General features: G+C 41.8%; 1 protein-coding gene across 1 annotated transcript in view; it reads left to right on the top strand.

Annotated features, from left to right (window-relative positions):
* Positions 1 to 404: 404 nt before the first annotated feature.
* Positions 405 to 13,008, top strand: part of LOC308132290 (neural-cadherin) — a gene marked incomplete at both ends in the record, with an annotated part of 403,944 nt that continues 391,340 nt past the window's right edge. The window contains one exon of the mRNA XM_080499326.1: positions 405 to 1,458. Coding sequence (XP_080355452.1) covers positions 405 to 1,458 — 1,054 coding nt within the window. The remainder of the gene's footprint in view (positions 1,459 to 13,008) is intronic.

The raw sequence follows: 13,008 nt of genomic DNA, 5'->3' as shown, positions 1-13,008 counted from the left end.
GGCATCGTGCGCGTGTGAGTTGCAAAATAGATCAAGATCAACGATTGAGGAAAAGTTATCGTGGCTGTTGTTCACGGTTTTCAGCAAACTCGTGGATTGAGTGTGTAACGGGCAAAGCGGCAGAGCGCGAGGGGGAGCGAGCGGAGGTGAGCGCGCACTCGAGCAGTGAAGCTCCTGGAACGCGCAGAGCCCGAGCTGCTGGAGAAGCAGCAGCAGTCAGAGGAGCGCAGGAGAGCAGAGAGGACAGACGCACGAGGCGGACGCACACAGATAAAGTTAAAGCATGCTGCCTCGGGTTTGAGGAAACTTTTGGAACGCAACGGGAACCGGGAGAATTATCCCTCGATGGATTTCGTTGAGACACCAGCGCTTTAGTGCAGTGGGAGCCAAACAGACATCCAGTCATGATTTGGGTCGCTTTTTTACATTTTTTTCTCGCGTGCGCGGTGGGGAACAGAACCGTGGAGCTGGTGCCGTTTTTTCACGGCCACGTATTCGAAAACTCAGCTCCGGGCTCGCGGGTCAACGGGCTGAGCGTCCCAGTTAAGCGGCTCAACTCGCAGCAGCTGTGCGGTCCCGGGGAGCCCGGCGCATCCGCGGCGCACTTTAAACTCCTCGGAGAAGGCAGCGACAATTTCCGCGTCTTGGCGCATCACAAGCGGGGGCACATTTTACTGAAAACGTCCGGGGTCCTGGACCGGGAGGAGCGTGCTGAATACGCACTGGGTCTGGGCTTGTGCTGCGGCCAGTGTGCAGGACTCTCCCGGGAGGAAGGAGACGACTCTCCGCTCACCTCTCAGCTTGCGTCCATCAAAGTGGACGTTCTGGACACGAACGACCACCAGCCCACTTTCCCAGATGTGAGCGTGAGGCTGAGCCTGGACGATGCCACTGCGCTGCGCACTGCCGTCTACACGGTCACTGCGCGCGATGCCGACAGCGGCAAGAACGCCGAGCTCATCTACTTCGCTCTTCCCAAAAACGGGAGTTTCTACGCAGTGCCCAAGAGCGGAGACATCCTCCTGGTGGACTCCATACTCGGTCTGGATGAACCCATTAAGTTTCATGTGTTCGCCCGGGACCGTGGATGGCCGCCGCGCACGAGTCGGAGCATCGCAGTCGAAATCAATCCGCGGCAGTGGCCCGTGGCCCCCTCTCTGACTCCCCAGAGACGGAAACCGCAAATTAATAAAGTAGCGGCCCGAAAGTCCCGCTCGGTGTTGGAGTCTGACAACCCGTTGTTCATTAACGTGTCCGAGGACGCGGGGATCGGGTCAGTGGTCATGAACCTGAACCCGGTGCGCTTCCAGACGGCCACGTTCGAACTGATGGAGCCCGACGCGGAAAGCTCCCCGGTGAGCGTGAGCCGGGACAGCGGGGATATAGTCATATCGCGGAGACTGGACCGGGAGACCGAGCCGCTGGTGGAGGTCGCCGTGAAAGTCCAGGATAAAAGAGGTAAGAGAGGAGTGTGTGTATGTGTGAGGGAGGGGAGAGTAAGGTACCAGCGTGCGTGTGGCAGAAACGGACGCTGAAATGGAGGTGTGCGCATTTCTTCTGTGCATTCCCGCTGTTGCAAGTTCCACACTGGAGATGAAGAATTCTTCCATTTCTCCTACTCCCATTGTTTAATATTTTCCTCCACTCACACTTATAGTTGCAGTAGATTAGATCTTTTTCGTGCGTAAATACGCACGGAGATGAAGAGGAAACAACTGTTTACACGTGATTTGTAGCAACATGAATGGCATTGAAATATATACATTTCAAGCTCGACTGATTTTTCAAATATATGTATTTTTCAATCTCTGGAGCATAAAGTTGCTGCAGTGTGCGTTTCTTTTCTTACATTTTGATCCCGTTTGATTTTGTGATCCTGTTGTACCTGGAACTGAATCACAATTCAGGAGGTTGCATCTGAAGCTGACTCCAGATCAGTGGAGTCTTTGTGTCTTCAGGTTTGATGGGAGTTGGTGGAAGGCCTTTAGATTAGTTTTTAATCTTGGAAAAAAGTTTTTTAGTTGGAAAAAAATCCATTCAGCTCTGAGTAGCCATTCCAAATTATATAATTTTGTGGCAAGTACAAAAAAATTAAATCACATGGTTTTGTAGTCTGTTGTCAGCAATGAAGTACTTATGATCACTTTGATTTTGCTTGTATTGATTGTTTTGAGTATGTGATTCACCCTAAGGTACACTTTACAGCATGTAATTTACTCTTTTATTATTCAAATCACAAGTTTTCATCTTGAAACTATTTCATTTGCCTGTTTTAGCTAATAATTTTAATCTATTAAGATACATGAAGTTTCAGCTTTAAATCTAGATTGTTAAAAACACATTGTCATAGTGGAATTTCTGACGTACATTATTGTTTGTATGAGAAATGTGTTTGCGTGTAGCTATTTCATGCAGGTAAACTGATGTTTGATATTAATGATGTGTGGTTGAAAAGTAATGGATGTTTTAGGTATGTTTTTGACAATATTATGTATCCATTCTTTACTTATAATGCAGTGCTCACTCAAGAAAAGTAGGAGTGGTAGGGTTTTTAAAGGAAGCTTCCAGACTCTTGTTTCCTTTCTCAGTTATATGCAAGCAGCAGCCAGGTAGAATCCGGCTGATACTGTGCGATCAAAAAGGAAACGGCAGCCTTTGCAGCGGGAGCCTGGCTGTGCAAGGTGTCAAAGTGTTGTGTGTTTACAACAGAGGTTAAACTGAATGGCATTCATGATGATGATTCATGTGCCGGGATATAGATGAAGGCACCGTGAGCAGCTGCCAGAAGACACAGATGCTCGGGTGTCAGGAGGAGAGACGTGAGGCACATAGCGGCCATCACACCAATGATTATTTAATTATCACCTGCAGACAAAACACTGAAAACTCAGAGACTGGGAGTTAACATATAATTTGAATATGAATAAATGGACAGGTACATCGACGAAATGCAAAATTTTCCGACTGAAACAGAAAAAGTCAGGAAACAGCCGGATAATGAGGTTGACTTTGTGTGTCTGTTTCTTTATCTACGCATGTCTTTAAGTTTACTGGAAAGACACTTGTTCCATTAAGACCAGTTAACAGCATCTGACTGGAGGAGCGACCCGATCGATGTGACCTATTGGTCATGGTAATGTGAGCCATCCTGATGCAGAAAAGAAGCTGAGGCGGCTCCTGGCACACCGCTCTCATTTACACTCTCGGTAACTGCATGCAGTGGTGCTTCTTTGTCACAGCAATTACCCCTCAAACTCATTAATATTGATACAGAAAAGAATTGCTGGTTTTTGCAGCGTTAAATGCTACATTTCTTTAATCTTGCAGCAGCAAAGCAGCATTTTCTTGGAGGGTGAAGCAGTATGTAGGTATCAGTCACTTCCAGTCATGTATTTAGACTATTTTCTTGGAGGCATGCAAAACAATTTCCATCCGAATACCTGAAATATGTTAGGTTATGTTTCTCCTGTTTGTGTTTAAGCTTTTATTTTTATTTGTCCTTGTCTGTTTACGCATGTTGTTCTCAAATCTCCTGCACATCATGAGCACATGTCTTCAAATTGAACTCCAAGGCCTCTTTTACACAGTGTTTTTAAATGAAAATGCTAAATCTTTGTTGCGTTTTGGTCATCTGTTTTCATAACAACGGTGCTCAAAGCCACTGAAAAATAATCATACCGACTCTTTATAGATGGTGGAAATGCTAATGCTCTGCATGCGTACTGCAGCGGTAGAAAATACAATTCTGCAAATGTGTGAGTAAATAAATAATAGCAGCAATGTCTGCTCTATGGATTCCCAGTCCATACAGAAGAGGAGGAGACGGTCGACCCAGATCAATCATGTTGATCACTGTAACATCACTATAATCAGGAAGTGGGTATGTTAGGAATAAAAAGTGAGTCGATTTTGTTCGAAATCTTTGGAAAAATCGGAAAAGGTACTGAACTTGCAAGACAGAGAGATGAGGAGGATTACAACATCTTTCTCTTGTATTGCCTTTCTGACAGATGATTTAAAGTCTAAACGGATGGCTTTTTGGGTTTCTGTTTCCATGACAACGGTGCTTGGAGCCACTAAAACGCAACATTTTCAAAACGGCTCCCAAGGTGAAACCCTGGACATAAGAAGAATGTGTCTTCCAGAGGGTCGTGACTCCCATGTCCATATTCTCCTGGGACTTGGTAGTTTAAATAATAATCTATCTCGGTCGTCTGTCCATACAGATGTCCACGTTCTCCCATTGTTAATGTTTAGAGTGGACTGTTTTCTGCTACGTGTGTGTGGTTTCATTACAAAGACAAACACCTCTAACTAGTGGCCCAACATGCTAACTACATCATATTTAGCCTTTTTGTTGTGTCCGTGTAAACGGACATTGTTTTCAAAAGGTTGCTGTGTAAACGCGAAACGTTTCTGAAGAAAAATCGCAAAAACGATGCGTTTTCAGTTGAAACATCACTTAAACGGAGCCTAAGATCCTCTTTCAGTCAGAGATGAAGTGATTCCATTTTAAAAACAGTCAAGAAACACGTTGACATGAACTGAGGGGCTTCAGGGGTCTACCATGGAACGGCAACTTCACGTCAAATCACAGAGATACTGAATCACATGAAGTCCTCACTGCGTCCCCACGCTGTATATCAGCTCCTATCAGTGCAGTGCAGTAGAGACAGCGGTGTAGCTTCACTCGTTCATTTACTCTCAGTTGTTATTTTGTCAGTTGTTGAGTCCAGATACATCTCTCTGGAAGATTATATTTTAAGGGAATCTTGATGTTCTGCCATGTGCACCGATTTCAGAGGTTTGAGTTTGTAGTTGAACAGAAGGATCCTCATGTCTATTGAATGGGAATTCAAACACCTACTATTCTCTTCATTTTAAGTGGCTATGTCAAGGAACAGGCTGAAGCCGCTGGCTTATTTATGACTATCCTATAAATTCTATCCCTAACCCTAACCCAAAATAACTGAAGAAAGATCTAAAGAACATAAAAAGTAATAATAATTAATGATATTCCCTTTCTCTCATCATTAGTTGAACTAAATCACTTGTGCTTAACTCCCAGAAAAGAAAAACATCTGTACTGTATATTAGTTCTAAGTTTGATAAAAAATAAACAGTGCTTTTAAATCATATTTGTCTTTTATCAACTTAAGAAACTGTTGAAAACAAAAAGGAAGGCTTCTCTGCTGAACCCAATATAATATTTCACATTATCAAATTTTCAAAGTCTGAAAATGTTACAGTGCCGAACCGTATAAATAATGGATTTGCAGAATCAAAATAACAGCAGTATTTATTAAGCTAACAGCCCTTTTCTGTGTTTTGGTTATTGAATATATATTAGTTTTACACACATTTGCTCAAATATCAGCACAGTAGGACATAAGTGAAAAATAGAGAATATGCAAACATTTTCGACCTAACTTTTTACTGTTGAAAAGAATTGAGATTTCATACTGTCCAGATCAGAGGTTTTCTGTTTCTCTGTCAACTGACTGTCATTGTGAAAGATTACCAAACTGGAAGTGATTTCCAAAAAGCTTGTTTCAATCTGCGCGCTGATGCTGTGGTGAAGAATGACGGACTGGAGACATTGGAGTGTTTCCAGGACAGGGACAGCGCTCTGAAAAAGTCTGACCATCTGTTGAACGTTTTCACGGGACGGATGTTCACCGACTCCTGAAGTGTTGCTGATAAATCCTGAATCCAGCCTGCAGTGTCTCCGCTCACAGAATGAATGTCACTCGAGCGTGACAAGTTAATTATGTGCTCATTTCAAGTCCATGTGAACCAGAAGGAACGGTTGAGATCAGGCCTAATCGTACTAAGATGACGTCTCAAGAACAGCTGGCAGATAGGACGAGAGTGGCGCTTCTTTTACGAAGACACACAGTTTTCCCACTTAAATTTGTAATTGTGAGTTTTTGTCCACACATTTTTTGTATTTGCTCATTCAAGCTCATCAGCTGCACAGTATTTCAGTAGTCTTCAGTGTCCTCTGTAAAAACAATATTTAAATATCTTGCCTGTAGATTTAACAATCTATTTAAGATAAATATATAAAAACAATTGAATGACACAGCAATGTTATTATTAGAAATCAGAGGTTTCGATATTCAAGACTCAGATTGGATACTGCCGCAATATCGGCCAAAAAAATGTGGATTTAATCAGACTTCAGTAAAAAAAAAAGTCAAATCCAAGCAGTCTGTTCCAGTACTGCGCTCCAGCACTTCTATCCAACACACAGAACCTGTGTGCCAATAACAGTGTGTATGCGACTCGTTTGCTCCATGGCTACTAGATAATTGTGTTCATGAGTAAAAAAGAGTCACATCAGCCGTGTGGGAATATTTTGTTTTGCAAAGATACAAAGAAGAAATGGCCGAGTGCGGAGCATTCTGTGTATGGGTATCATGTGGTGGCGTCTATGTCGTTTGGTTTAATACGTCCAACCTCATGAAAAATGTAAACGCCACAGAAAACTTCATCAGGAATGTCTCAAGGCTACGGAAGCAAAGACACAACAACATGCCGCCTTCATCAAGCAACCAACGGCGGCAGAAAAAAATAATGAGGAAATTACGTCGCATTTATTTGACCTTACAAATTAAAATTTTATTCACCTGAGATGACTGTCAAAAAAACAAGCCTATATTAATAACAAGTTAAAGAACATATAGGTACTGGAGTAATAATAATAATAGCGCTATATAATAATTATATAGCGCTTTTCTAGGCACTCTACATTGCATTATTCATTTCATATTGGATGGTGGTAAACCACTTCTGTAGCCACAGCTGCCTGGGGGCAGACTGACTGACTGCCATTTTGCGCCATCGGCCCCTCCGACCACCACCAACCATTCAGTCTCACGCTGCATTCACACAGGCAGTTCAGGGTTCAGTGTCTTGCCCAACACTTGGGCATGTGAGCAGGCAGAGATAGGATCGAACCTGCAACCTGCCAATTGGGAGACGACCACTCTACCAACCGAGCCATACCGCCCCACAAAGTGCAATATCCTCTCTCTCAGAACAAGCAAATATTAAGGAAATATATTGTTTGGTTAATATGCAGGTTATGTTAGTGATTCACTACAAAACATAAGTGTTTAAGATGTATTATTTTGTTACAGGGTTGTTTAATTACAAATTATAATTTTCTTTTTTTACCAACTTGTCTTTAATAATAATGTGAACATCACCTTCAAATTCAGCTTTCATAACACATCTTTAAATTATTTTCGCAGTTAAGTTAATGTGAATTTTCAATAAACTGAACCACTGAGTTGGTTGTAAATTTCCTCTAAACACAACAGGACGTCATGTGGTTCCTGACCTGGTAAGTCCAGGAAGAGAAACTTTTACCAACTCAGGATTGAGGTCATGAGCACTATTAAAAGTGTCTTGCATGTAGGACACACATCTGGGGATGAGCGAAAGGACAGGTGCCCGATGGTGCACTCATTAGTAACTAGTAACACGGAAACATCCAACATCCGAGTGTTACCGAAGAACCTGAAAGTGGGAATTTTACTTTGTGAGAACTGGAAAGTTAAGGGAAGAAATTTCATGTTGCATTGCATATAATAAATGGGGTTTAAATCATGTAATTAAATTATTTTGTTAAATCCTTTAACTAATTTGTCATTTAAAAGCGCGCCCAGCATTAGCTCAGCTTACATGATTTGGTAGTGTAAAAACAATAAACTAAAGATGCACCGATACCATTTTTTTATAGGACGATTAAAAATTTGAGTCCGAACATTCAGCTACGAGCCATTCCAATTGCAGTTATTTTAAAAATGTTAAACGTTCAAACTGATATTTACATGCTTCAGATAGCATTTAACTTTAACTTTCACTGTATAGTTTTCTCGGCCTTGGCAATGCAACGCATCTGATATCAAAAAAGAAATACAGAATTTGAGTATAACTATATTCCTAAACTTTTTTTTTTACCAATGGCTTATTAAACATGGCTCTGTCACATATTCTTCAGTTACAGGGTCTTTACCAAAACAGTCCACTGGTGAGCAGAGAGGTGATCAAGTATTTTTTGCACAAATCCATAAATCCTGAGTCTTATTTTTTCGAGAAGAGACTTTAATGCATGTTATGTGCTTTTCTAAAAAGTCTGTACAAGCTGTCATACATTAATCATCTTTAGCATGTCACATCGCTGGTGTGTGAAACGCTTTAGCATGTAGCATGGCTCCGAGTAAAATCCTCCTGATCCACTGAGCAGTTAAACTATTGAGCAACATCAGGCTAACTCTGCTGGTCCAGTGTCTCTGCTGATTAAGTTGCTGGTGTTGAATTAACAATTTTTCTCCTCCTCTTGATATTTTGTCAGAACATAATTTGCAGTCTGTCTTATATTGTCTTACATTATTAAAGTATCTCCAAATCGTGGACATTGCTTGTCCTCTTTTGTCTACCCGCTGCTGATGTTTTTGGACAGATGATGTTGCCTGACACTCGCCAGGTTGTATCAGCAAGCTTTAGTACAAGTTCTCTGTGTAATATCGGACCCAATACTCGAAACTGGTGTCTGTGCATCCCTACAAAAAAGAAGCATACTTTCTTGACCTGAAAAGCATTGTCAAATATGTTTCCTGACCTAAAACGTACGTCTGATTTTTGTGGGGCTGATTGTAGTCGCCTGCACTCTCTTGAATGTCACTAATGACCATTTGTGAGTTCCCAGCTTAATGACCACAATATGAGTATCACCCAGGGTCTGCCTGAACCTTGTACTAGTTTATGCACTGTATGTTTGAATGTATTATTCTGGAGAATTTTCCATGTTTGGCTCACACCCTTTCTCGCGAGTCTTTTTTGTTGTGGGTTTGTCTCACCTTCCAATTATTCAGCTTCCTCTGCATTTTCTAAAAATGTGGTCAGTACCGTTTGACCTTGCAGAAGCGTGTCCAGCTCCGTCTGCCATTTGCTCAGATGACAGCATGAACTCATTTGATTTGGAAGGCCGAGATTTGAGTCAAGTGACATGCCATGAGTCCCATTCTGAGCTCGCACAGAATACCTGAGATTACATTTATGAAGTGTTCTCTCAGGCCGGGTGATAAAACGTTCTGGAAATGGGATTGTGATAAACATTCAGTGGGATAACCATGATAAGCTCCAAGCTTACTTACTTGATAGCATGACAGCAACACACACGACAAAAGCCTGTCACAGTCTCTCCGGGCTTGTTGACTGGAAATTCGACTTTCCGCTGTGAGCAGTTCCCTGATTGACAGCTAGGTTCAGGCATGGGCAGAAAAACTGAAAAGAATCGGAAAATACACAAGTGGATCTGATGAGGAGCTTCTTGGAATGATGGTGGCCTTTATTGTGACATGGTGTTATCATCAGAAACTGACAATCAGCCAGTGATTTGGATCTATTAGTGTCTGAGTTAACTGGTGTCCACCAGCAGAAGTGAATACTGCTCATAATTGCAGATGTTAGAAATGGCCTCTTAAAGCTCCTGCAGACTGTGCGATTTTAACAATCTTCTAAGTCTCAACCTGCCACACTAAGACATAAACTAAGCATATCATAAAGTTTTCTGTGTGCAGACGGTACGGTGACGTGAGTTGACGTGATAGCGCAATGTTACATGTCCTTAACATAAATATGAACAGAGCCTTGGCGTAATGGCATTTTTGTGTTTGGAAAGAAATCCCAATGAAAAAATCAGAAAGAGATAATGGGCGTGGTCATGCCTCCCGGAGAGAGGACAACTTGGAGGGTAATGTTGCAAAGTGAGTTTGAAGTACTTCTGAGCATCTATTAGCATTTACTAGCATTTTACATTAGCATCTACTTTTGTGGCTTTTCATTTTCCGACAAAACACACTCCATGTAAACCTGCAGGTCGCAGCAGCTGCAATCACTCCAAATATCTGACACTGTCCTGTATTGATCGCACGCTTGTAACCACAATGTCACCTGTCCTTGACCCGGCTCACGGTGCATCGTACGACCACCAATTAGAGCCACAACCAAAGATTTCACCACGATCACAATCTTTTGTCTGTGATGGCCAACAATTGCACAGTGTGTCGGGGGCTTAAGGCCCCGCTAACACAGTGTTCTTAAGCCAAAACTGAGTATATTTGTTGCACTGTTGTGTAAATTGACCCCAAAATGCAATGAAAGTTACCTTATTTTCACTTGAAAACATTTTGACAATAATGAAGCCTTAAAATAAGTTGTGACCAGTCCACCACAGACAGCCAGAGGAAGACATTCCACACATTTTGTAGTATACGAAAAAAAAAGAAATCAACAGGATTTTGTCAAAGTATGTTGTATGTTTTGGAATATTTTTCAGAGAAATGTCCTAAATAAAAACATATACCTTGTACCTTGACACTCGTACTTTAGAAATAGAAATGCAGCCTAATTCATTTCATTTGGATAAGTTGTTCTTTTAACTCCAATTTTCTGATTATTTAAAGGCAAAATGCAAACCTTTGGCTTGTATGAAAGGCTTCAAGAAAGCCAAAGTACTGTGATAAATATTGACATTGATCAATTTGCATGAATATATTGTGATGGCTAATTTTACTGTATCATTCATCTCTATTCACTTTTACCTTTATAAAATCAGTGCGGACAGATGTTAACTGTTGGTTTGGTCGGTTGGTTGGACAGCTTTAGTTCTCCTTCATTGTGCTACAGTTTGTACCTGGACCATGGAACATGGATTATTCTGGATTGTCAGGATAATGTAGGAGGATTATCAAAACATAACACCGCCTTATGTATAGGTTCAGAAGATGTAAATAAACTGTGTATTAGGCTGAAGTTCAGTATGGTTTTCTGAGGTGAATGTTCAATGTTCTGTTTCATGAGTGATCATAATCATAATAATCAAAATCTCACATGATGAAAATGAATGATATGTTGGTAAAAAACAGCTTAGCATATTTGAAGATTAAAAGCACATATTGTTTCTACGTGGCCAAATCCCCGACCGAGCAGCACTCGGCAGGGCATTCCAATGTGTTTGAATCTGGACATGTTGTACTCAGAGAGGATGCAAAGTTTTAGTAGAGGGATCAGGGCAAATATTTGCTAAATGGAGGTTGCCTTTCTGTAAAAAGAAAAAAAAAAAAGAAAAAGCTTAAAAGCTTGATCTTTTATGTGTGTGATTGGAGGGGATGAAAAAGAGAAGGCTGCCATCCAGGCGAGGGGAATACTGTGACCTGTTTACGGCTTCACGCCAGAAAAGACAACAAGTTTTCATTTCCGGGCAGCAGGGAGGGGGGGAAGAGCTCCGCTCATCTCGCCCCGCTCTGCTCGCTCAGCTCACCTCGTCCAAGTTCGAGGAATGTGGCGTCCGTTTGGTGACTGGTGGCTTGGTCGAAGTCTTTTAATCCGTTTGGAGTGGAGAGTCCTGCCGGAGTGCCGACCTCCCTCCATCTGCTCGTATTATCCCTGTAATCCCATCTCATTCTCTGTGTCTGTCTCTGTGTCACACTTTCTCTCAACCCACCCCTCCTCTTTCTCTTGCTCTCTTTCTTTCTCGCTCTTTTTTTCTCACTCTCCCTCCAGGGATTTAGTCTGAGTGGAGGCACAGTGTCAGGCTGCGAGAGGGGAAGCTTCTGACATGATTCTTCCAGGTGTGTGTGTGTGTGTGTGTGTGTCTGCGTGTGTGTGTGTGTGTGGATCTAAGATAACTTCTTGTATGAGATTGCGGTGGGCTCCACAAGTGCTGCCGCCTGCTGAGTTTCAGCAGTGTCGGAGTTAACGGAGTGTGTTTTTGGTTGTATGAGTCGCACTGAGGTGAAGAGAAGGGATCCAATCTCACAGTTGGGATTAGTGTTTGGCAGAAGTTCATAAACTGATTGGCACAGAGTTATTACCGCCTTTACCTGGGCAGACATGCATCAGTGAATCTGAATTTCTGATGTCTGTGTCCTCACATTTGATTGTGCATCTCTGTGCTGACCTGTCGACAACGTGCTCTGCTTCTTAACCCATATCGGCTGGGATAAGTTTCAAATCTGGTCGATCTGGCGATTTGTGGACACAAATGTATTATTGTCAGCATTTGGCTTCTCTGCAAACTGTCCGTCTGGATTTGTCCTTTAAATGACTTTTCTCTTCCCTTTTGCTCAACTAAAGACGTGCTGATTCAATATTCAGAGAAATTGTAAGCTCCATCGGAGCTCTCAGCAAGTGAAAATACTAGTGAAAACAATAATCCCACAAGGGCTTTTAAGCCAACACAGAACATTGTTGTTCATGAAAGTTGTGTTGCATAATCCACATAAATAGATAAAGCAAAACCTTATATACATGTACATGGAGAGTGTTGCAAACACATCTTTGTGCTTTGGAGTTGGTACAGGTCCACTAGTGAATTTTTAGAAGCAGGGAGTTTGTCGACTTTTGTTGATGATTATTCTCCATCTTATGATTTTCTGTTTCTCAATTTAATTCAATTCAATTCAATTAACTAAAGATCTGTTGACTAAACAAAGCAGTGTGGTTGGGCTTTGTCTGACTCCTCAAACATCTTGCGGTAGAAATTATCAGCCATGTTAATGCTTTAAACCACCGAAAGGCCACATCAGGATACTGAATTTGCAGCAATCCAAATTGGCTTACTGTTGGTGTGTGAGATGGATGAAAGTCTGTGTCATAATTTCTAATTAAACAAAGACCATGCCCAGTAAACTCACATTCATGTTTGACAAACATCCATTCATGTACCTGCTTCAGTGGTCAAAAACTGTTCTTTAATATTAATGAGAATTACAAAAGAAAGACGGACTGTCATTAATGTTCCGACAAAATATCCAGAGGAGGAGAAAGATGATTCGTACAACACACAACAACTTAAACACCAGTCATCAACGGAGATATTTGGACTAGCCGAGTCGCCCAAATTCATTCAGTTGTTTAACTGCTCACTGGTGAAGGAGGATTTTACTCCTCGCCATGCTACATTTTTATAGGTTACAAGCTACATGCTACATG

This window comes from Blennius ocellaris, assembly GCF_963422515.1.
Source record: "Blennius ocellaris genome assembly, chromosome: 1".
NCBI lineage: Eukaryota > Metazoa > Chordata > Actinopteri > Blenniiformes > Blenniidae > Blennius > Blennius ocellaris.
This window is presented reverse-complemented; position numbering and strand designations above follow the sequence as displayed.